General features: G+C 36.3%; 1 protein-coding gene across 3 annotated transcripts; it reads left to right on the top strand.

Moving 5' to 3' along the window:
* Nucleotides 1-287: 287 nt before the first annotated feature.
* Nucleotides 288-24390, top strand: LOC145675611 (lysosomal-associated transmembrane protein 4A). 3 transcript variants are annotated; one of them, XM_081746147.1, is made up of 6 exons: nt 288-436; nt 4684-4790; nt 10427-10715; nt 16469-16607; nt 20057-20213; nt 21944-24390. In XM_081746147.1, the coding sequence occupies exons 2-6, from the start codon at nt 4689-4691 to the stop codon at nt 22295-22297; spliced, it is 1041 nt and encodes a 346-aa protein (XP_081602273.1). In that variant the 5' UTR covers nt 288-436; nt 4684-4688; the 3' UTR covers nt 22298-24390. The 3 variants fall into 3 exon arrangements, with proteins under 3 accessions (XP_081602273.1, XP_081602274.1, XP_081602275.1); XM_081746148.1 differs by having other exon boundaries at nt 377-410; XM_081746149.1 differs by lacking the exon at nt 288-436 and adding an exon at nt 509-527.
* The last annotated feature ends 2540 nt before the right edge of the window (nt 24391-26930 follow it).

The raw sequence follows: 26930 nt of genomic DNA, 5'->3' as shown, positions 1-26930 counted from the left end.
CGCTTTCGATCAACAAGCGTTTAAGTTGAAGTCCCGTTTACACGGTCGATTAAGTTGAAAGTGACGTCTATTAAACTGAATCGAACGCAAATCGACTAAGTGTAACCCCATAATGGTAATAAGAATACATATCCTTCAGAGAAAAGTTAATATTTCATTAATATAAGTGTGCACCCATAAAATGAGATAACATTAAACTTTAAAAAGATATATTTTTAAATCGCTATTGTATTTTTGCATAGGATTTTATAACCAGTTTTTCCACATTTTCAATGTGCGCCATGTTTGTGATCTTCAATGTTAGTTAGTCTATGTATTGCAGAATCTTATGTAACGTCATGTGATCATGTAAAGTCTATGTACTGTTTAGATAACGTAGTGACATAGAGAAGAAATTTTATATGTGAAACGTAAGCTGAAAAACATTATTTGTACAGTAAGTTTCGTAATATTTTTTACATAATAGCAATTCCCAACAAATACTTATACATTGCTTAGGAAAGATATACGTTACAACTTGTGATTTGGTATGTATTTCATCATCTTTGTATGAAACAACAAACTGGCTTGTACGGCCAACATAAAAATATTCTGGGTAATTTTAAGAAATTTTAACATAGAAACATGTTACTGAGGTAAAAATAATTTTAATAGGTTCAAATCTTTAAAATAACTACGTTAAAAGTTACGTAGTTCCACATCGATAAAGATATGTGCTTTTTAGTTTCCGTGAACACTGTGAATTTGTAAACAATGAACAATTCTTACTTTCTATATGATTCATGTACTTAATAGTTATGATTCGATGACAAATTGTGGTCACGATATGATTTAAACGTTACGTTTTATGAAGGGGTAATTCTTAAGAACAGCTACTTCTCATCTCCGGTGCACGAGGATACTTCTTACTGTTGCACTAGCTACAAAATTGATTCTATTTGATGTGCAAGTGGTAATACAACACATAAGAAACCCAGATCATGTTGTATTCACACTCCAATATGGAATGAGACGCGAGTGCAACAGTAAGAAGTATCCACGTGCACGGAACATGCGATATGCGTTCAATTGCTCCCACACATACTCATACATTAAGTACAAGGGCAAAACACAACGAAAACGGAATACACACACATCTTCTTTTATTTTGAATCACTCATTGGATTGAGTATAGCCCGCTCCCCCCAGTGATTTTTAACGAATCATAGTGATTCTAACGATTCATACTAGTTCATAATGAATCGGAATCGCATGTTATAAAGATTTAAGATGTAAATCTTGTGGTAAGGAATTTTTAGTATAAGTAGTAGTAGTAGTACTAGTAGTAGCAGTAGCAGTAGTAGTAGTAGTTAGTAGCAATAGTAGTAGTAGTAGTGGTAGTTAGTAGCAATAGTAGTAGTAGTAGTAGGAACGGGTTAGAAGCCCCGCAGGGGTTGGTTGGGTTCTGTTCTCGATATAAGTAGTAGTAGTGCTTCTTCCAGTTCCGGTGACAAAGAACTGGGGGGAGCGGGCTATACACAAGCCGTATGGCGTTTCTCGTCCTTTCCTAAATGGGAAGCGCGGCTCCTTAAGTATAACCAGTTTATATTATGCTAGTGTAGGAGTCCAGCATAATTTTCCAAAAAAATGATAGAATTTCACTTATTTCTACTAATATTAGGTTAGGTTAGATTTGGGTACGTTATGTTACGTCTAAGTACTTGTAACATCCTTTCACCCGTAAATTTTGCTGTTTCTTACGTGCTTCTGGACCCCTTCTGCTAAACATACTCCGTGTTTTCAATTAGCACTTACCTTCATCTAAACATAAACCCCGTAAAATTATTCTATGAACACATGCGACAATATAAATACTCATTTTCTTGTAACTTTACTTTTAGGTTCTTGTCTGTGGTTTTACTCGGGATATTCCAGTTTCCTCCCACATTCTTATTCCGCTATTCGTCCATCATCATTCAGTTATCCGTCTTTCTTAGCCTGAAGTGGGACGTTAAGCAAAAGACTTCATTTCATATTTTATTTTTCGTTCGCGATATAAATGTATTGTACTTACGTGCGAGAACAAATAAAAAATTTAAAATCTTTAATTTCTAGTCTTGGGGGCGCGGTGGCTCAGTGGTATAGCGTTCACCTCTGGTGCTTGGGGTTCCGGGTTCGATCCCAGCCTCCGCCAAGTAAACTTTGTGGTGGACAAACACCGTTGTCGTGGGTGTTCTCGGGGTTTTCCCGTTTCCTCCCACTTTCTTCATTCCACCATTTCATTCATCTCTCATCATCACCGTCTCCTTTAGCCTTTAATTTCTAGTCTGCATGAAGTGAGTGACCTTGAAGATCTCATATCTATGATTGTGTGACCTTGATTTGCGGATTACAAACTTGGCCTAATAATTCTTACGTTGACACAAGAAAGTTATCGTAGTCGCCATTTTTACTTATTTTACATGAATGAAACCTGAAATTCCACGAAGAAAGCAGCTTCTGGATCAGAATCATGTACGTAAATGCTAATAATCAATGATAGGGTCTGTAAGCGCTAGCGTGTGAAACTTCCTTTTGCAGGAAGTGAATATGGGTTTAATTTTGAATGTGCGCCTCCAGTTGAGAACAGCTACCAAAATAAGGATTTTACAACTATCCGATTACACTCTAGAGGCGTCCCGAGTTTAGCTCTTAGTACACTCCCACAGGTACTAGAACAAAATAAGGCTCAACTTTACATTGGCCGCTCCAGTTTGTATTATGCAAACATGAACAATGAAATTATACATTCAACCATGAGAATAATGTAGGAAATGATAAACAAACCAATATTCTTTTATACATATGCACACGTTAGCTAACGCGCCAGCTCGGGTTATTCTTCTTCATCCTACCATGACTCGAATTAGCTGCAATACTGCGGTTATAGTGTGTAAGCGGAAGTATACGTGGAGACGGAAGGGACTATTTGGCGGAGAAGTAAACTTTTTATAATTTATGTGAAAGGCAGTGTGGAAATGGTGTGTAAATGAAAAAAATTGAGTCATATCGTGTTTGAGTTTTATCGAGTTATACGAGTTATCGAGTGTCAGTTGTTGAAATTGTGTGAAAGACATCGTCTACTAAACAGGCGAACAGTTTATCGTAACTGTGGAAGCGAAAGTACAGAAAAGAGGAACATCTAACCAAACCTAATTGACTCTAGTCTAATTTAGTACAGTTTGGTTCGGAGAAAATGCTGGTTTTATACCAGAATTGTATTTAGAAATATCTAGAAAATCTGTTGCAATATTATTTCCGTTCTAGCAATTACTATATCATTGTGTTTACTGCAAACTGTCATATTACACGAAATTTTGTTAATATAAGTTTGCTATACCATACAGGGCTTAATGCTTCTCACTCTATAATATTACAACATTAAATGCACTGTATGTTGTTCTTTAACTGTCATACAGGGTTTTCTTATCACTGTATTTCTATGTGTATCAAATTTTGTTCTCGTGAATTTATCGCACGAAAGTTACAAAAAACTAAAGCGAAAGCTTTTTCAGGCTGGCCGTCCTGACTGAGCTTTTCCTGAGTTTTCTTTATTCATATTAGGCAAATGCCGGGATGGTACCTAACATAGAGGTCCCAGATCGCTTTCTTCCTTTCCTTTTCTTGGATAGTGCGATCATTGGGGAGGGCTAACATGGGCATAGATGCCAAAAGCCCAGAAATCTAAATCCTAAATCCTTACATACATTTTGCACTAATAGGAATTTGATATATGAAGTTGATGAATATGTTTAATATATTCGTTCTTTATACTACATAGAAGCACAAAATTATTATATTTTATATAGATATATGTCAAACATGTTGATAGCATAATATACAATCAGTGACACACACACAATATTTCGTCAAGGAGGAGATTTAAACAATAACAAATTTATTAGTATCAGTAACAATCTCTGTTATTTTTTGAATGATTTCGGAAGTTTCAACATAAACTCTTAACCAGGATACGCGCTATGTTTTTCCCGTAACATGATATGAAAGAGGGGCATTAAAATAGGGCCACTTATATAATAAAATGTATTTTTAAGCTTAGTTATAATAAGCACGTCAGTACCCAGAAGTAATGTCGTTCATAATTTGAGATATACCGTATTTTACGGACTATAAGACGCACTTTTTTTCTTCGAAAAACTGCCTCCAAAATTCAGGGCGTCTTTTACTCGAAATTAATATAAAAATGTCCAGTGTTTGAGTTAAAATTCCCGCCAGTCTTAAAAATAGCCATATATATTCGTTGCCACGAGAATTTTTTTCTATCTGGCAACATTGGATTCAACTTGCAGCAGCAGTGCCCCGTTGCGACGAACATGAGTTGCGGGGATTCACAAGCTTGCTAACACTGTCTCCCTCTTGCCCTACCCTCTCCCTCTTGCCCCACCATCACAAACTTAGATCCACAGACTACAATATACACACCATAAACTCTGCGAAAAACGAAAAATTTTACAGTATTTTTTTTAAATTAAAAATTAAGGTGTGTCTTATAGTCCGTAAAATACGGTTGTCCTATTAGCATTTAAAATACCAAAATGATTAGGGGGCATGCGATGGCCCCAAAGCTCCGAAAATTTACAGTAAATTGTGATATGTATAAGTGGAATTTCCGAATATTTAGACTTGATATTGATCTTCTTCCAGTCCTCATGATGAGAATAAAGTTTGGGACGGATCGGAGGAACGACTGGAGATGCTGCTTCTGCATCCATGTGCGGACCGGAACGATTCTTCTTGGAATATGGCATGTGGTGCGTAGTTTCTTTTATTTATTTTTTGTTATTTTTATTTATTGGCTGAAATAAAAACTGCTCTACAAGTGTGATTTAACCCTTTGATTACCAACGGGCACGTGCGTTCCATGCGAATAATTCAAATATAGTTGGATTTTTTTTCCCAGGAAATTCTAAAAAAAATATATACATGTTGTTCTTCCATCGGTTCAGATGTGACGAGGAGACTGTGTTTAGTTTCCAAAACTGTGTACAGATATCAGGAATATCCCACAGTAAAGGAGTCGTACATGTACACTTATGTCCAAAATCATTGTCGCATGACTATAAATATGTTCTTGTAGGAATATAATTTGATAACGAATTCGCCCGGTATTTTTTATAATGGTAGTATATGTATAATCGGCAAAGACATGTATGTGGCAAAATTTCATGTCAAAAGAGCAGTAAATAAGAACAATAAAACGAAAATAAAACTTTCTTCTGTATTTAGCAATATTTTGTTTTACTCATTCTAATTTTCGTATTTATAATTCTTTTTCTATGAAATTTACCTCAAATATACATTTCCCAATTATACACACAGTATCAGTATTAAAAGTACCATGCAAAATCATTATCAAATTATATTCTTGCAAGACAACAGTTATAGATATGCGACAATCATTTTGGACATGAGTGTACATATAAAAGAATATTCACATTTAAAAAATTGGTAGTCAAAGGGTTAAACCGTTCTTAAAAAAAAAAAAAAAAAAAAGTAGAACTAAATTAAATAGCCCCAGTCCCATTGAAATAGTAGTAGTGCTAACGTTATATGCAATGGTTTTTTTAGTCACTAAGCGCTGACATTAGATGTTCTGTGTGTTATGATGTTACTTACTACAATTGATGCGGTTTCCCTGAAACTTCATGTTCAAGATAAGGTTTCCAGCTTTGGAAAATAAAATTACCGGCACTCCCTCAAAATTCCCTATGATATAGGTCTAAGAGTAAAGTATCTCTGTTCGGACCCATCCATGGGAAGAAAATGTACTATCGTGAACAAAAGTGCATTAGCACCTGTATTCTGCATATCCTTAGTACGTTGTACTAAAAATGAGAAACTGAAGTCGACAGTGATCATTTTATTGTATTTACCAGTAATTGCCACTTTAAAATTATTGAAACAGATGAGCTAAAGTATATTAATCCTTACGTGCCAATTTTGGACTTACAAAATGAAATTTACTTTTTTAACTCATACTTCAACTGCAGGAAATTGTTTTAAAAAGTCCCAAGGAAGGAAGTTAGAAGATTAAGGGAAGTTACTATATTCAGCAGCTAGGGATGTGAAACTTCTAGGCAAACACTGTACTAACGAAATGCCTAAGAGTTAGCTTATTTGCCGACAATCAATGGACAATTTAAATTTATCGCTATATTTATGCCGCAGAATTATGACAAAGTATTATACGTTTCTGTCTCTATTGTTGAAAACTATTGTTGTTTCACAATTAAATCTAATTGTTATCAAATTTCTTATGATAAATAAATTAAGAAAACTGCGATAGATTTTTAAAAAATCGCTTAATATTAATACAACGTAAATTTGTATTTGTTAAGCCATTGTTGAAAAATTTCGATGTTCGATGCTTTGTTGTGGATTACGGATTTTGAAATACCGGTCATAAAGGAGCTGGTAAGAAGCTTGTACTGGTCACCGCCCTTAATCAAAATAACCGAAATATTTCCGGCCGGACTGGTAAAATACCGGCCAGTTGGCAATTCTAGTTCAAGAAAAGAAAAAGAAAATTTTATGAGGTACAGGATCTAATATTGGAAGTTTTCGCATATTATCTGTCTTTTGTTTGAGTTGATTCGTATAAGTTTTAGAATACAGTTCATGTCCATTTTCTTCAATTTCGTTCTGATCATACTTCTACCGTAGAACATCTGGAAAGATAAGTATTTCACACAAATGAAAATAAAATTGTTTTCAAGACTGATCTCAACCTTCATACCGCACCACATTGGTGCGTCGCGAAGGATATGACACTAATGAGTGATTGCTTAATGAGAATATTGCGCTTATATTAAATATTAGGTTGGTGCGAATAAAATGTGCGCTTTGACGTTTGGTGGGAGACTTACCTTAAGAACACAACACAGGGATGGACAAACTTTGTATACGACTGCCAAACAGTCTGGAGGCACTGCGTTGTAGAACAGGGTTGTATGTATAAAGTTTACCATGGAAGGGACACAATTGAGAGTGAATTTTCTTTCCTAGGAAGCTGGAACATTTTGCACAAAAGTTGAAAGACGTTAACAGTGCATTTGGGCTAGGAATGTCGAACGAACGTACCATTCGCCGTTGTTGTTGTTGTTTTCATTCAAATTTCGTTCTGATGTCACAGCATTGCAAAATAAACCCCGTGGGCACTGACCATCATGTGCAGATGAGCTCCTTAAGGAACACCGTGGAAGCAGACCATCGATGAAGTGTTCAACGCAGTGCAGATGAATTGGGGTTACACTATACCGTTGTCGTTCGTTGCCTCCGTAAGACGGAAAAGTAGGACTCACGTGTGCTATATGTGTTAATCCAGCCAACAGGAATCGTCGTCTGGATATGAAATAACAGAACATTTCCTACATTGGATGGTCACTTCGGATGATATAGGGATTTCCTACGACAATCGTAAATGGGCAGGACAGTGCTTGGGGTCGTGATCAACGTCCGGAGTAGACTCCCAGACCACTCTTCTACTCCTTCCACTCGTAGAAAATGTTGCTGTTATGGTACGTAAGTCATTCCATGTCAATCCTCACAACGTCACCGTTTACTGGTTTGACTATTCATGAAGTGAAACAAATATATATAATATGAGGTGTAATCAAAAAATACTGTGAATACTATAGAAACAAAGTCATAAGCTCACATGGAATTTGATTTAATCTCCGAAGTACTGTCCTTGGCTAGCAGTGTACTTATCCCAACGGTGAATCCATGACTGGAAGGCTTTCTTTTTTTTTCGAAGGCGTTCAGCTGCTCTGTCGACGCCCTCTTCATGTTAGGAATGGTGTTAAAATGTTTTCTCTTCAGGACGGTTTTAATTTTTGGAAATAGCCAGAAGTCGCATGGTGCTATATCTGGAGAGCACAGCGGATCAAAAGCAAGTCTGGCACGGCGCGTTTTCGTGATGTGAAAGGAAGCCATTTGCCCATTTAATCGGCGGTTAAAATGCTTTTCACGGACCCATAACGAGATGTTTAGTTGTACGGAAAGCTCTCGAGTAATCATTTGCCTGTTTGAAGAGATCATTTGTGTCACTTTTTGCACGTTTTCATATTTTTGTCGTCGAAGAACGTCTCGATCGTTGCTCGTTTTCAAACGACTCCTTGCCGCTTTCGAATCGCTCATACCACTTGTAAACAGTCTTCAATGCCAGCACTTCATCGCCATACACTGATTTTGACGTTTCGTGAGCTTTTCTGGCACTTTTTTGCAGCTGAGAACAAAACTTTATGTTGGCGCGCGACAGACACTCTTAACACGTCCTCACTCTTCTGCCTCTGGAAGCCAACTAACATGTCACAACTCGTTCAAACTTGACACTGACTGTACCAAAGGATTAGGCTACCGGACTTGCTAGTTGCAAGTGGATACAACATTGATAGATGGCACTGTGCAGCTATATTCACTGTACTTCCTTATCACATCTTATATAGTCACCCTGCTTTTTGTGAAGGACCCCGTAAGAAAGTCGAAAAAATGCAAAAAGTTAAGTTAGGTAATTACAAAAAGTCACTTTTTTTTCAGCTCCTATAAAGGCTAGTAGGCCTAGATTGTTTCAATTTGGTTTGATTTTAAAGTTCTTGGAATGAGCTTTCATATGAATTATGATACGTAACTTGGCAAGATTTTGTGACATTAACAGGTTGGTTGCCAAGGTGATTTGAGGGTACTGGTCCCAGGAGGCCATAAATTTCTTCTTACCTTTGGCTCGATTATGGATAGTTATATCACATTTTTGTCGCGATATTTTTTCTCCCGAAAATGTACCAGTGGGAGCCGAGCACCATATGTGATGCTCATGGTCTTTTACAGTAATTTGTGGCAATAAGCACCAGTAATTTGTGATATCAAACATGAGCATCATGTATGGTGCTCATGGCCCACAGAGAAATAAGGTGAGTACCACATACGGTGATGCTCATGGCAGTCAACCTGTTAATATTTCAAGGTTACCAAACATTTTGTTTAACCTTGAATATATCCAAAATTATTATTTTTTTTAGATATAAAAAAAGTAAATTTCTTGCTTACTGGTGTGTTGTACATGTAGTGATCATTTTATAATGGGATTGCAGTGAAATCATGGCAAAATAATGGTGTTTTGTCTATTCACCATTTAACTGTAATTTCTATTGCTTCTGAAGATATTTACAAAAGAATTACACACTTCCTTTAACAATTTCTGGTTGGCATTGTCCACTTATTGTTTTGAGAGGTTATAGACTTTCCCTTTGTATTTATTCTGGGGACTACTTTTGAAATAACATCACTCATAGGTACGTTAAGAACATCCTTAAAGTCTGGATAGCGGAAGGAAAGTGAAGAAGGTCCATGTGGATTTAAGAACTTCAGCTTCACTGATCGATGGTTTCCCTCATCTGAGTCTAGAACACACCTTAACCACCGGTGACCATCATATCTGCACATCAAGAACACAACCATTTCTGTGAATTCAAGACCACTCTCAAAAGATGTGCTTTTAACTTTTGAGTTGTTAAAAAATGAAAACACCTTCACTTCTACCTTATTCTTGTTCAGTGAAACAAAAGAGTGGAGTCTCTGAGTACCTAGTATAGTTCTTGCTGTCATTGTCCTGAGTTTCAGAGCCTGTTCTTCTCCTTTATGCCATTCAGTTATGCTGTACTGTAGTGACTCAGTGTGTCCATTTGCCCAGTCATACAACTGTCGTGGAGTCATGATCTGGTCATTCGTAGGTCATTTGAAGACTGGCTCTAACTGCAAGCCTTTTAACAGTTCCACCCATATCACCACATGCATTGTTGCCACATAAAGTGAAAAAAAAAAATAAAATAAAAAATAAAAGAATTAAAGTAATAATAATAAAGCGCTATACTTTGACCCCGAAAACTGATTCATGATAACAGAGGTTAAGAAATATTACAACAGATCGAAGAGAAAGTTGAAGACTTCAAAAGGAGATCAAAAAAAACTCAGCAATCAGTGCGACATTTTTAAAGGATTGCTAAAAGATTTGTCAGTGTATTGTATTTAGATAAAAAAATACACATGTGTAATTTTAAAATTAGTGGGTTTGTGAGTGTTTGCTGTTGGTTGGTTATCGAAAAAAAAAAAACACTATATACAGTGAATATACTAAAATGATGAGAGAAGACATCAAATTTTTTTATAGCTCCAGGGAACAGCCTTTGAAAGTACAAATAAGATAAATAAGTGCTAAAGGTACTGTTATTAGTTTTTTAATGTTTTTATGATTTGGTAAAGAAAAAGTCACGAAAAAATAATGAAATTTTATTTTGGAATTTTAGTAGACACTCTGTATTAGGAACAGTACCAGATCAGTTGATTTGACTTTCAGACGTGCAGCAGATTAACATTTTATTTTATTTTTCAGGTATTACATATCTTGGCCCTGTCAGTCCTGGCGGCCATTCTGTTCCATCCAGAGTTCCTTGGAGTGAAGAACACTGAGAAAGATTACAAAGATTACATAGCAATAGACCCTGTTCTGCCGACGCCTTTGAGTAGCGAAATCGATCAACTGCATAATCCGAGAAACGACGTATCTCTGGAGGGGAATTTGGTCAGTGTTAAGGATGGAGACAAGATAGAATACGTGAAGCATAGTGGCATTGCAGCCTATGCATACACATCCCCTTACATAGATCGAAAACTTAAATACGGTAAGGATCTTAATAATCATAATTTTAAATTAGAAGTTAGGAAAAATAAAAGTTAGTTCTTCGTAACTTAACGAGAAGCACTTAAAAATAATCCATTTGTTTCTATGTCACTGATAGAACACACAGGGAGAGGGGAGGACCATACACACCTTTTTTAAAGCCCATCTACTAGCTGGTTGTATGATTAAGTTTGCGTGCCTTTGGCGCACGAGGTCTCAGGTTCAACTTCCGGTGCGAGAGTATTGAATGCTTTACAGTGGTTCAACTTCCAGTTCAACCCTCCGTCGGGCGCAATGTAAATTGTAACACCGTCAGGCGCAACTGATCTGTCAGATTAACAACATTATTATTCGCCAATTTCACTATAATTGACTGAAAGAGTACTAGAACAATTAAGTTTATCTAAATTACACATTAGAAACAAATAAAGAATAAAACATCCATTACAGTAATAAAACTATTTTTTTTTTAAAATTAGAACTGTCATAATCGTTACGAACTTCAAATAGTTTTAATTTTGTTTGCATAAAATCTAATTTCAGAGAAAAAGGTGTAGTTTTATTATTCCAATGAATGATTTATTCGTCAATTTTAGTTTCTAATATATATATATATATATATATATATATATATATATATATATATATATATATATAATATTTGTGCAGGGTGGTAATGAGCTATACCGACAAACTTGTAAGAGGTGATCCCTCACATCAAAATAAGGGATAGACCTATGGCGATAAGTGCATAGTTTTCATAGCTAGGGCTGTCCAAAATTGCGAAAAAGCCAAATTTCGAGAGGCCCTATTTCGAATTCGAGAGACTGTGGATGGTGGTCCTTCTTAGCGTAAAACAAGTCACGCATACGCAATCCAAAAATGGATATTTCATTAATGTTCAATGGGTTTACAGATTATTCCCTGCAGGCTCAAATTCGGAGACATGCCATCAACCGAATTTTGAGATATGCTCTGACTTTATGATTGGTACAAAGCAGGCAAACCATAAGCCTTGATAGCAGTGAACACGAAATCCTTTGGCACGATGTCGGAAGTGTTAAGGATCGTCAGCAGGGCGGTCTCTCGTTCTCTGAAAAACGCATGCTGCGACCTTTTCTTTCACGCTTATTAGTGAAGAAAACGTGAAATACACCGTGACGAAATACGTATCATCACACGTTATTCCGAACACAAAGAAACATGGAGCTGCCGGTTCCTAACACTTCCGCCTTCTCTCCGAAGCATTGGATGTCCATTGTTGTCGAGGTTTACCTCCTGCCCACTTTGAACCGTACTTGAAATCAGGGTATATCTGAAAACTCTATTGAAAACATATCTGAGAACTACACCCTGTAGGGAATACCTTCTACACCTATTGACAATTAATGAAATATGCACTTTTGGATTGTGTATGAATGGCCTCCTATACGCTGATAAGAACCACCATCCACAGTTTCTGGAATTTGAAATACGGCCTATTGAAATTTAACTTTTTCGCGATTTTGGACAGCGCTAGCTCTGAAACTATGCATTTTTCGCCATAGGTCCATATGAACTTTTTCTCATATTTTGATGTGAGGAATCACCTCTTACAGTTTGTCGGTATAGTTCATTAACACCCTGTATATATATATATATATATTGTTGCAGTACATAAAGCTGAGATTGAATCAAAGACCCCACTCACCCAAGATGAGCGCTCAACCAGTCTATTGGTCACGAAAGTCACGGAATCAGAAAACGGTTAAGAAAATCAAGAAATTTAGCTTTTTGGTCACGATTTTTTTTTAATCTGTACAAATACAAGTCCGCAAAAAATGTCTATTGATTGGCTTTAGACGCTACCAAATCGCAAGCAAAGCACGCTTCTATCGCATGCATGAAAACTCGGTCCAATTCGCACCCAAATTTGCTCTTAAGATTGTCCTCCAGTTGGCATCATTGAGCAAATCACCTATGCATCTAACCAGTTTATTCAACTGTGAGACGATATCAAGTTTTTATCGCACCAGGGAACAGCCTGTGAAAGTAGGGATAATATAAAGATAAGTTCTAAAAAATGGAGGTACTGTTATTAATTTTTGAATGTTACGAAATTTTATGTTTTGGTAAAGAAAAAGTCACGAAATTGCATTTTGGAATTTTAGTAGACACCTTGTCAACCACTGAGAAAAGCTTCAGAGAACAAGAATTTAAGAGTTGGAAGTAAATGGAAGTAAGATTACATTTAATTAATTTTAGTATTATAGATAATGATAAATACAATGAAGGGCTTCGAATAAGCGAATGAGTATTATGCATGATTTCTCTGTGTATGATTCTCGGTTCCATCTGCAGTTGGGTATGCCTGATATGGATACGGGCCTCAAGTCGGTGTGTGTCCTATCTAACTTCGGTTCTTGTTCTTATAAAGGACTACTCTATCTTAGAATATTTTTTCCCCATATTAAAATAATACAAGTAGAGAAAAGTTAAAATGGTACTTACGTAAGCATCCAAATGGTAAAATAGCAATTCGATGCTACGTTTCATTAACCAATTTCCATCTTTTTCATACTTTTTATTTATTTATTTTTTAGTCAAGATTTTTTTGTTTTTTATTATTACTATTAATTATAATACTTATAATGTGTTACAATACATGATATAAATAATTAAAAAAGTTACATGCAAATACGTATACATATGGGTATATCATTGTACATAGAATGTTAAATGAAAATTACTTCATTATTATAAAAATTGCAACATAGGTTCCAAAAATACATTTTATATATTATTAATTAGCAGGAATTGCGTGAGTTTGGTGAGAGGAGGGTGGTTACAGAAGGAAGATTTCTTCCAATGCTTTTCCCGGTGGAAGCGTTCCTAGCATCGCTGCTACGTTCCCTCTTTGCACAGCCATACTTAATTTTTGTATAAGAAAGGCTGAAGCTCGAGTGTCGCCTGTGTTGAGAGTTATTCGGTGTCCGACTTCTTTAATAAAGTTTAGTCCTTAATTACCCCAGGAGCCACAAGTTTCGATGGCGATGGTGACGAAGTGGTATTTGTCCAAGAGGTTGTTATATGTTCGTCTCTTTATCAGATTCTCTACGAGTTGCGACCATCCCAGCTTTTGTGGAAGAAGTAGGAAGATTAGAGGGGGCTAGAGTATCGGCACAAGTGAAATCCCATATTAAAGCCTTCCTTCGTTTCCATGGCACCAAAGACATCCCGTCAAGTCTCTTGCCGTAAGAACGACTACACCCCATTGGCTCTCTCTCGTAAGGCGTTCCAGAAGAGATGAGGGCTCTCATGATGAGGTCATTAACATCGGAATATCAAGAAATTATGTTGTTCCATGTAGGACTACATGACTTTATGCGTTTTCTCCATTGTAGAGAAAATGTTAATGTTCCTTGTATCATTGCTATTAAAATTTCGTGTCAAAAAACACTCCTCCCTCTTCTTACCTTTTCCAAAATAATGGACAAACCCCTATGTGAACCTCTATCAAAATAACAAATACCTATGTTGTAAACATTTTTGTCTAGTGATTTAATGTGACGTAGTTTTTTTTGAGAAATGAAAGAAGAGTGGTTTTTGGTAACGAAATCTTAATAGCAATGATAAAATGAACATTAATATTTTCCTTACAATGAAAAAAATTGATAAACATATGTAGTTCTACAAGCAGTGAAGATAATTGAACTCGTGGCTGTTATGGCTAACGTCGGTCCTTTGGCGTGGAAGACTAGGGTTCGATTCCTTGGAGTGGGTTGGGCCGCGGTGGCTCAGTGGTAGAGCGTTCACCTCTGGTGCTAGGGGTCCCGGGTTCGATCCCAGCCCCCGCCAAGTGAACTTTGTGGTGGACAAACACCGTGTGCGTGGGTTTTCTCGGGGTTCTCCCGTTTCCTCCCACTTTCTTCATTCCACCATTTCATTCATTACTCATCATCACCGTCTCCTTTAGCCTAACCGGCATAACCGTGGGACGTAAAACTCAAAGATTTCATTTCCTTTTTTTCCTTCGAGTGGGCTTGGATTCTACGTTAAGCTATAAGGTCTACGTCTTATTTAGCCTCGGTACTGAACGGGATGTTGTACTTCAAGTGAAGCAACCAAGACTCGAGGTGGTTCTCCTCAGGCGGGATTTTTAGTTCGACCCCAGCTCCCTCCAATTGGGCTTTGTGATAGACAAACAATCTGTGCTTGGATCTTCTCGGGGTTCTCCCGTTTCCTCCCACTTTCGTCATTCCATCAGTATCAGCCATCTCATCATCCCCAGTCCCGGTATATAATCGTGAGATGTCAAACTAAAATATAAAAAGTCACCTGCCAATCAAGATGACAATTGTCATTGAAACATTTGGTCGAATGCCGTTTTATGATTTGAAGACTTACGAAAGTGCAATTTTAACTTAATACACATCCTATTGCGTCATTATGTAAATTTCGAAGTAGCTAAAGTTGATAATTATCGTCGCCTTCTGTTCTACTGGTTGCTTTCATAGTAGCTCGTTGGCTGTTAAATATTCTTAGCGTAGTGTATGTAATTTATTTACATGTAGAAATATTGTGTTTCAGTGTTCTAATTTTTAAATTGGTCTAGCTTTTTGATAATAAAATATTGATGCAAGTATGTGTAAATAAGAAGTTATTGCTATGTTCTTGCATCACATGAAATGTTGAAATTTTCATCCCCCCCCCCCCTTTTATTCGGCTTTAGATATTTTTAAAGATCCGGTATGGTTCATATGTTTCTGTTATTTGCTTGAGATATTTCTTCAATAAGTAAACTGCGATTTAGCCTACGTGATTTATCGTGTAAGGGTAGAAGGGAAGGGGGGGGGGGGAGGCATAGAAACATGGTCCATGAACAAGTTCCAGATGGCTGGTAGTATTCTTTCTCGTGCCTTTTGTGCTTCTATCCGGACTTGGATTGCCAGTGTGAACGCTTGCTTCAGATACAAACCTGAGTAGTGCGCTGATACCTTTTTAAATAGACATAGCTTAAGTCTCATAGCTTTTGTTCTGAAAAGGGACATACATTTCAGAAAGTCTGCACAAGTTCGGTGTTGGCAAGTTGTCCCATGAAATCTGTAAAAGTGTTCTTGTCCATCAGTATTTATAGTTCTTTTGAATAAAATTTATCAATTTACCTAAGGAATCTCCGGAACTGAAATTGCATCTCATGAAACCATCTTTTGTTGATGTTTCATTGCACATACTAAATTTTCTGAAACCTAAACCCATGGGAATTGATGTATCCATGATCAAGCAGAATTGGTAAGCTGTTCGTTATTTGCAATAAACACATTATACTGCATCTGCTGTGACAAGAATGAACAGATAAAAGCGGGAACCATTAAATGAAATTAGCACTCTCCACTGTTCTAATGAGTTGCACATGTTCCTTTGGTGTACGTGATTTTGGGTTCGATTCCCACTGGGAGAGCACCAAAAAATTTAATTTCACAGTCAGTCACTTCCATTAACCTTCTGGGGACGTTAAACTTAAAAAAAAAAATTGAACATTTCATTAAATCAAATCGCAAGAGTCTGCCTACACCATCTGCCATAATCTGCAGAACACTCCACTTTTCAAGTATCATTTAAATACACTCATGTTCTTGCTGCTGCAACCACCACTGAAACACTTAAGCGTTTTGTCTTTCTTAAAAATCACATATTTTACGAATGTTTCCCCGTCTTACTAATTAAAAGTTTTTCTTGTTATAACGATATTTATTGTCTGTTTCTTCTTTGCAGAAGATTATAACGTAGGCTTTGCTGTAACGTTTTGTACCCTCATCATAACGCTGTTGATGGTGTACGGTGCTGTGAAGGGCAAGCCATCCTACTTGATGCCATTCTTTTGTCTCCAGGTGTTCGATTTTTGCATTGCCAGGTAAGTTTTGTTTTTAAGATACATACCTTTAAGCATCCTTCAACAACGTAAAGAACCTACAGATGATTTCGAAGAGTTACTGTCGTCATCCTTAGTGTAATAGAACCAAAAAAATATATATATATACTTTTGTTGCTTCTAAGTTATGCATAATGGACAACTAAATACAGATAAAAAATAGATGAATTTCTGAAATTCCACAGTATATGCTGGATGGGCTCAAATCGCGTGGGCTAAAGCACATTTTAGGTCCACAGTGCTCCAATGTTATTTGAAGAGACGAGAACAAGGTCCTGAGGAGTTAGAAGGTTCGGGTGCGACGTCATGAAATTGATTCAGCGACCAGTTACTAAATGTTAAGTCCTCAGATACCAACCATGAAGCATGGCGGAAGGAAGGTCATGGTCTAGAAGTATTTTTGAGTTAAGCGTATGAGGACGCTTCAGAAAATTAAGAAGCCAGTGACCCGCCAGGTTTACATTACCATCTTGGAAAATGTCATGCTGCCTTATGCAAGGCCTCCTTATGATCATGGATGTCTTTGTCAGCAGGATAGCAACCCGAAGCATAAGGCAGCTGATGTAAAGGTTTGGTTCAGGCGCCATGTATTCCACATCTCGACTGGCCCAGCCAAAACCCTGACCTGAATATTAGAGAGCACTTGTGGAACGAGCTCCAGATACGCACAGCAAGAAAAAAAAAAAAAAAAACGCTGAAAAATTTCAGCAGCTTCTGAAAGAATGGCACCACATTCCTCAGTTAACAATCCGTACACTTGTTGCATCAATCTCGGATTTGTGATGAAAGCAGATAGATTCGTTATGAATTAATAAAATTGGTGAATTTTACATATCATTTATGTCTTTATTTTAGCCAGATTTCACAACTTTTGAGTAAAGTAAACGTCGGTGGTTTGAATTTTGATCAAATCATCTTCATGTGTACAATTGAACATTTGATGTTAAGTAAAATAACGTTGAATAAGCGATAGATAATTTGGTAAACATCTGTTCAGTCTACGAACTGTTAGGCTCTAAAAACCACAATGCCGTATATTTTTGTCCAGTTCGGTAGTTTGAAAGTTTACCGTAGTTGCAAAGTGTGAAATGAAATTCACTTGTGTTTTTTTTTCTTTATTGTGGATGATGACAGTAGCTTGTCGAAATTGTCTGTAGTTCAATATGTTGTAAAAGGTAGATTTTTTTAATGTTTAACATGCATTCCGTATTATCATTAAGCAAATTTTATGTTACAATATATGCTTATAAATCAGTGAAATACAGATGAATCAATACATTGTGAATATACTTATATGAAACTTGTATTCGAAGTGCATTTGATAAGATGGAAGCAAAACAAGAGAAGTGGAGGAAGACTACAATTAAATGGATAGCATAGAATTGATATGGGGGCACCACAAAGTGAAGTGTAGATTCTATATGATAAATAATGAAAACGCTCTGGACATTTTCCCCCTCACCTGTAAGTTTACATACGTGCATAGGACTGTCAGTGTGTCTGAGATGGAAACTATTTTCATCACTGAATACCACCTTCTTTTATTCGCCTTGCCACCACAGTCTCTCTCAATACCACGGAAAATTTTCTTGGTTATAAACAGGTGTCAGGAGTAATCGTGCGAAAGAAATGCAGGATAGGAGATCAATATGTTCGGGGGTGGCCATAGTGGCGTAGTAGTGGTTGTTGTCCTGAATGGTATTTCTTTCCAGGGGCATTTCGGTATGAGACGGAGGCATTGATACCCTCTGCCTCCCATCGTGTGCATCATCGATAGAGCAGTGACACGGCACGACTCATGAGCTACAATTCAACAGAACGACCGTCCAATCTCTCGCTTTTTCAGTATATGGCTACGTTCGAAGACACTTAATTGACCTCTGATTCGTTCGAAGACACTGTCCATCGAGGAGACTTAAATACACTCCTCTTATTGTCCGCCAGCCTTCGTACAACCAGCATCGTATTATCTACAGACATTGTGATCAGTATGCCGTTGAGTGCTAGGACTTAGAGAGATCAGCATGCCCGTCCTTTACAAACACATTTTGTGGTGCGAATTTCTTTTAAATCGGGCGATGTACTGTATACTGACAGATCGAAATTACCTAACACAAGTTCTTAGTTTCATATCGCACGCAACAAAAATTCAGTTTCGAATATGAAAGAGATTCGTCGAATAAAGTAGATGAAATTCTTTCAGGTAAACAAAGGAAGTGTACAAAGTATTTGTTAATTTAGAAGAAGCTTTTGACTGCTTGGTCTGGGTAGTCTGAAAGAAGCTTAATTTCTGCGCCTTTCATAGCATTAACACCAAGACACTACATTTCCAGTCGTTGTTGGTTTCGGCTCCAAGTTATTACTGCTTTCTGCTTCTCCAATTCTTACAGTAACCATTCTGAGAGAAGGGCCAGAAGAAGAAGAAAATCATATAGTCTTTTTCCACCAACGGAGGAAAGAGGGTTCCACTGTTTATTATAGAAGACAAAAATATTATTGATCGGAATTGAGCACTAATTTAGAAGATAATTCACCTTTTTGCTTGAAGCGGGAAATTCCTATTTTGGTCGGCAGGAAGTTGCATTACAGCCACTGGTGAAATTGATAACTTTAGCCGTGATGTAATCAGCGAGGCAGAACTTTGCTTTCTTTCTAAGCTTATTAGGCAAACTAGCAACAGAGACGAGGCATTAGGTGAAGTTAACAACGCTCCCTTTTGCTTATATATATACAGTTGAGCAGAGACAGAATTCCAGAAACATGCTCGTATATGAGGGCTCACCAAAATGTCCTATGTGGATTATAACACACCCATAGTGTTATCTATCTATCTATATAATAAAAATGAAAGTGACTATGTTTGTGACTTGATAACTCTTGAACCACCTGACCGATCTCTATCAAGTTTTCAACATAGATGAGGTTCGAGACTGGGATAGTTTTGTCATTTCACGTTGACGGTGCAACTTAGAGGAGGGGAAGATGTATAAAAATGATCGAAAATGGCCTATATTAATGTCGAATCCATAGTTTCCGGGGTCGCTGAGATGAACGGTGACATTTCCGATGCCGTTTAAATCCAAATTAAGCCCTGCAACTTGGGGAAAAGGGATATATATATATAAAATGATTGAAAATGACATATCAGAGAGCGCTTTAGTAGTAGTAAAAAGTTACTAACGAAACATATTTCTAATTTTGTTATTTCAATCCAACAAACGAGGTAATTGCATAGTACTTGAACCGACCGAGGATGAGAGTAGGCGTGGCTGTCGAAATTATCTCGCTGGGCATTGTAAGCATAGTCATATAATTTAATTGAGGTGTATTATTACGACAAGAAAGAAACATATTGTATTTCTGGAAGTAGAAATATTACTTTGATATGTTGATTACAAGTGTATCTACTAAAAACGTTTTCTTTGTTACAGTTTGACCACGGTTGGGTATTTCTGTTACCTCCCGAATCTGCACCAGATAATCCAGGCCAATCCAAACATTCCATTCCGCGATGTGTTACTTGATATGGATCCACAGATGCTGAGTTTACTCGTTTTGCTTGTTGTTGTTGTCACCATGATGGTCAAGGTAGGTGTTTTTTGGAATGCTATACATTTTTAAAAAGGAATGTCATTTTTTTAAAAGAACGTTGCATATTCTGAAATCTTCATTTAAGCCAAAATATTAAAAAAATTTCTTACTTGACGAGAATATGGCTTTTAAAAATTAGACAGTTATTTTTTAACCGTCTTTTAAAATAAAACGGAGATGTTCTTAATTTGATCCGTTTGCATATAGATGTTGTAGGTATGTTTAAAAAAAAAGAAAAGAAATTATTTGTTTTAAACTAACACACTCACAAACACGTAACAGTTTTCAATACATTAACTCTGTCTTCATCACACTTAAAGAAATAAAAATTCTGATGAAGGCACAGTTAGTGTATTGAAATTGTGTAATTGTGTTTTTTTTCTATTATTATTGCAGTAGCCTTGCTCAGTGTGTTGTTGGTCAGTTTAACATGCAAACAAGAGCTGCTCTGAGATTTTTTTTTTTTTAAGTTTAACATCTCATGATTACGGCCTTCAGGCTAAAAGAGACGGATAAAGTGATAATGTGAAATTAATTTTTTTCGTGCTTCCTAACGGGAATCGAACGCGGAACCACGCACCAAAGGCAAATACGCTAGCCACTAGAGCAGCAGGAAGGGCCGTATGTTTACACATTAATTGAAACTAAATCCTTCACTTTAACATCACTCTGCTATGCCTTTTAGGCTGAGAGAGACTATGATCGAGACAAGTAAATGGTGATGGAATAATTGGTGGAATGAGAAAGTGGAAGGAAACGGGAGTATCCCAAGAAAACTCACTGAGACGATGTTCTGCACCACAAACTTACTTGACCGGGGATTGAACCAAGGACACCACGTACCAGAGATAACCGCTCTACCACTGAGCCCTCGATGTATTAATCACAAGATCGGATTCGACGTGCTTACACGATTCTTATGTTCTGCTATCAAGATTAAGTTTAACAACAGCGGTCATTGGTCAATCATGGAATGTGCTCTTTTTAACAGTAAACGTAAATTCTTTATTAAAGACTGAAAACCGGGATATGGTGCGAAGACCCCTGGTTCGATACCGGGCCATTTTGAGTTTATGGTGGACAACATTGTGTTCTTGGATTTTCTCATGGTTCCCCCGTGTCCTTCCTCCTACATTCTCATTCCACCAATGTCTTAGTAATCGTTTACTTTCGTTTACCATTCGTCCCCGTTTGCCTTCAGGACTCAATCTCGGAACATAAAACCAGAAATTTGTCTTATTCATTTGATACGAAGCTACTTGGTGCGTGGTAGTCCGCCGTGTTGCTTTTTATTTATTTATTTATTTTATATTTTTTTTAGCATGTAACGTAGCTTAAAATAATTTCACGTAAACTGTTCGGAAAGTTGCTCCAAGTAGCCTGTTTCATAAAGTTGATACGGAAATGCTCTTAAAGCATACTTCAGTCACACCCAAGATGGTGTTGAAAAACATTAATGAAATTTCAAGATCGAATCCTTGTTTTATTGAAAATTATTCTGTTTATCTAATTTCAGTATTAAACAATTGTCTTCTTAAAATTTAATTTGCGGCTAGAACAACAATATTTGTGCTTTTAACACATGATGTGGAAGTACCTGGAGGTGTCCCAATACTGAAAGCAGGCATCTCATCAATGGATTTGCTTATTACATGTATTTCAGTTGGATACAAGATGGTAGTACAGTGATACTAGTTGGATACAAAATTGTATTCTTATTTTTTCAGGCATATTTCATTGGCATTGTGTGGAACTGCTACAAGTACCTGACGTTGCGCAACGCTGCCGCGCAGAGAACAATCCATTTCATTGACCCAGACAGCCAGTCCTTGTTGCCTGACCTTCCCGACTACGAGACGGCCATGAATGATCCTTACTATTACAAGAAGCCCACCAACCTAGTTCCTCCGCCTCCAGCGTACAGCAGCACCGTCGACCTCACACCTCCGCCATCTTACAACAATGTAGTTCCAGTTGCGGCTCCTGCTCAGCAGCAGCAGCCATGTACAACCTCAACAGCTACCGTGGGTGTCGAACCGCAACCTACTCCGGAAACATCCCAGTCAGCCAAGGCAGTGTAATTTTACTTGCCCTCCTTAGCTACTTGTCTTGTACATTTGAGTGTGTAATCAAGGCACGAGTTCCTTTTGCTAGCCTTAATTTTGATGTTCGACGATGAATATATATATTTTTTCTTTGTCCAAATCTTGTAATAATTAAAACACATGCACGGTGTATACAATATATTTAAATATACGTATATGCATATATAAATTAATACACTTCGTTAGGCTTAAGTAGTTTCGTTAAATACACCTAGTCATCACATGATATATATATATATATATAAAGAAACGTTTTTGACAATTATTCCGTTTATTTTTTGTTTGTTTTATTAATGCCATTCTTAGTTAAAATAAATTAGCTGATTAAGGTGACTAATTGAGTTAACATTTTCTGAACAGTTTAGATTATCTACAAATTAAACCAGAAGACTTATCCTTAAATTTTGTTTGAATTTAATTTTAAAATTGCGGATATAAGATATGCGCTCTGTTTGCTAAGATGTTAAAAAGAAAAAGTCGGATCGTTGCTGTGTTGTTTCCTGTCTGTGAGGAGCATTCCACTTCATTTTTATTTTATTTTTGATTGTTAATATATACATATATTGCTATTATTGGACATTGTAATTTATAAATACCCTAACACTGAAGAAATTTGCTTTTTTTTTTTTTTTTTTTTTATTATTTATATCAGTCCTTTTCTTTGATTAGAACTGTTTCCTTAAACCACGAGTGTATTGTAAATGGCCATATTTCAGAACTGGTTTTTCGCTAAATTGTAACCGGTAAGATTTGTAATATAAATTGTGATTCACAAATTAATCAATTTAATACATTAATGGAATTTGTCTTAAGTACGAAGGACTGTTTTGTAAGTAGTGCGTAGTCTTGACGGGCATTAAAATTTAATTGTATATTGTTAATAATAACAGAGAACTAGAAGAACATAACAAACAAAAAACAATTTAATAATAAATACTTGATAAATTTGTATATTAGTTACATTACAACTCCAAGAATTTTCGATGTTCTATTAGGTTAATGGGTAAAAGATGTTCATAATTGACCAGCATTAAAATGCTTTATGCTAGAAAGCGTTAAAATTCAAAAATGAATTTTTGCCAGCTGTGAAAACTAAATATGGAGATACAGTAAATTCACGTTCGCCTTATTATTGCGTGCTTATTTTCAGTTACTTTCACTTTAGATGCGTTATGTGCAATTTTTATTATTATTTTTTTTTCTTATTTTAAAGCTTTAGTTATATATATTTTTTGGAGTGTTTTCGCTGAAGTTCCTTCGTGTGCATTGCATTGCCCTAGTACACTTTAAAGTAAAAAAAAGTTTGCTTAAATTTGACGTAATAACTTTTAAAATGCCCATAGTGAAATCGATGAAGATAATAAAAAGGTATTTATGCAACTAGAGGAATAAAAAAAGTACATGAGCAATATTTATTGAGATATCCCACAGAGTGACATCAGTAAGTCTACTTGGATATCTTGCCACAGAAGTATGTAAATATATATATATGTATGTGGATTTTTTTTTATTTTTTGAGTAGAAGGAAAAAGAGGAAGTGCAGAATTGTGAGCGTGATTATCATAGAAGCATTGAGAGTGAGACCTGTTCCTCTGTTGCGAGCAGGTGTATCCCTATTGGACATTATCGTAGGCATTGTTAAGTGTATTAAAAGGTAGATTTCATGTTCTCTGTGAAGAAAGAGAAGAGAATCCCAAATAAATATCAGTATTGTCAGAACTAGTAAAAATATCTAATTTCCTTCTAAGTACCTACGTTTTATTATAACAATTCGTTTCTGATATGAATACTCAAAAGAAGAGTGTATATTTAAGACTATAATAATAATAATAATTTATGGCATTGTTTGGTTGTGTAATGTTGTTAGATATTTATTAGTGTATAGAGGTTCCGTAAATTTTAAAAAAAGAACTGTGATTCTTGTTTCGTATGTGTAAAACTTGAAACAAAAAAGCAAGTAATTTAAGCATATGTTTGGTATGATGCTTAGTACGCTCATGTAATATGGCCTTTACTTTTTTGATGAATAAAAAGAAACATCCGAATTCAGAAAAAGAAAAGAAAAATTAGTTACTTGATTTTTTTGTACCTGGAATTTCAGAAGATCTTTGCAAATGCTAAATTTTGTTAAGTAGAATCGGTGACGGAGTGTTCGCTTTTACAGTAACATTTTAAAAATTTGACAAACTTTTTGGGTCAAAAGATCCTATACATTTCAATCAAAAATTTTCTTGTAGGCCCTTATATCTGGAGAACTACATACAATGTAGCCAAACCCAAACTATCACTTAACTCAATACGATATGCTTATTCCGTAGACGATACGAAAACTCGATTTAGGGGCCATTCAAAAATTTTCTGTCCCCTGATCCAAAAACTGCAATGTATTTCATCAAAAATTTTCTTGTACACCTTATATCTGGAGAACTATATATAGTGTAGCGAAAACCAAACTATCACTTAAATGTGCTCATTTTGTAGAAAATACGAAAAGTCGATTTAGAGGCCGTTCAAAAATGTTGTGGCCCCTGATCCAAAAACTATTTATTGGCCAAGATCACAATCTTTTGATACTTTTTTTTTTTGATCACTCTTAAAATTCTTGTTTACTTACTTTTAGAATTCATACATAAAAATAGTTATCAAAATAATAACAACATCTATTTTGCAACACAACGCTTGGCTGTTGTTAGTGGTGTGATAGGTAATCGTCTGTAGTACGTCAGTCATGTATTACAGCGGACAGACTGTAACCTCTCGTGAATTTCAGCAAGACCAAATTGCGAATACACGGTTCCCTTATGAAAGTGTATCTATAGTGGCCAGTGTGTTAAGTGTAGTGAGGATCCGTATCCAAGATTAGGATGGCCTATATAACTCATGGCAAAATAACATCGGCGAAGAATGATAATTGACGGCAGAAAATCCTCATTGACACTTGTCGCCGAGTATTGAAGAGTATTGTTACCAAGGGCCGTAGAACGAATGTGGCAAAAGTGAAAAGCGGAATTTAATTAGCAACTGAAAAAGCCTATTGCATCTATCATCGTCCGACGCAGGTTCAGGGATGTAAATTGGTCAGTAAAGTCAGTATTTTTGACAAAGTCAGTATTTTTTAAAAAAATAAGTCAGTATTTTAGGCTCTTTGGAAGGTTAAACAAAAATTTTCAAATTTTAAAAGCAATTTCAGGCTTTCCAATGCTCCTATTTTTCCTATGCATTTGCGTCTTTTCCTATAAACTCCTATATTTTTGTGGCATTGCTACTTCCACTTCTGAAAATAAGAATTTTCAGCTACATACGAGTAAGTTGTCATACTTGGACATGCATGGACTTAGCCCCTATTTACAAGAAAAAAATTTGTACAATGTTAAAATTTCTGGCAACTTCTTCAGTCTTGCTGTAGATAAAACAACAAACGCAGCAACTGATAAATAGTTTGATATTCACATTCTTTAACCAATTCTGTTGTTACGCATTACATGGACAGTGCATTTTTACGGCACACTACATCGTCAGATTTTTTTCAAGTATTGCGAATACATCTAAACTGTCACATGGCAGTTCCTCATGCTGGAAAGTGATGGACCTAATGTGAAAATCTCTCTTCAGCGAATGTTAAATGATTGGTGCAAAGATCAAGAGTTACCAAAGCTTCTGGATATTGGTTCTTGTACATTGCACACTGTTTCTAATGCGTTTCATGATGGAGTAAAATCATTGTCGTGGGATATTGAAGACACTGGCTTACAGTGGTTTTGGTGCCGGGTGTTTCTTAGCTGATTTGAAGTAGAATTGGGACGCTGAATCCAAATATGGCGTTAGTTTTCCCCGAACAGCTTTAGTTTTTGAGATATAGGAATTGCAAGACTGACCTGCTACAACGTTGAAAATTGCATAGGTGCTGTTTTACTGTAAGTGAAAAGAAAACTATGACATTTAAATCTGTTATTTGGAACACTTTGAAAATAATGAAAACCATATAAACACAAACATCAAGTACATAATAACTCTGTAACTACATTTTATAATAGTTTTTATGAATAAAAAATCAAATAATTTGTTCAAAACGATCTATTCAACACTTCGGAAGCTTCGTTTTCGTGACATCCTTGAATGTTTCTTTGCACAGTCTCTTTTTAGGTTCCAGCAGTAATCTGCCATCATATGGGCATCCCATCTTCCTTGGTAGCGATCCTCCATTGTTTTAATATCTTGGTGAAATCTTTCACCTTGTTCTTCACTCAGACTGCCTACGTTGTCTGGGAAACGGTCCAAATGGCTGTGCAGGTAATGAATTTTGATACTCATATTACATCCAAGTTTTTGGAATGCATTAAGCATCTGGTTCACTAGCTCAACATAGTTATCAGCTTTATTATTGCCAAGGAAATTCTTGATAACTTCTACAAATGAGGTCCAAGCTCTACGTTCAGTCTCATTCATGGACTCCACGAAAGCCGGATCTTTCATGAGTTGTCTTATTTGGGGACCATCAAATATTCCAGCTTTTAATTTTTCTGTGCTGATCTGAGGTAGCTTGTTTCCCATGTAAGCAAAGCACGGCCCGTCCTTATTTAGCGCCTTTACAAACTGCTTCATCAAACCG

Source organism: Thermobia domestica, chromosome 18 (genome assembly GCF_964235325.1).
Source record: "Thermobia domestica chromosome 18, izTheDome1.hap1.1, whole genome shotgun sequence".
Taxonomy (NCBI): domain Eukaryota; kingdom Metazoa; phylum Arthropoda; class Insecta; order Zygentoma; family Lepismatidae; genus Thermobia; species Thermobia domestica.
This window is presented reverse-complemented; position numbering and strand designations above follow the sequence as displayed.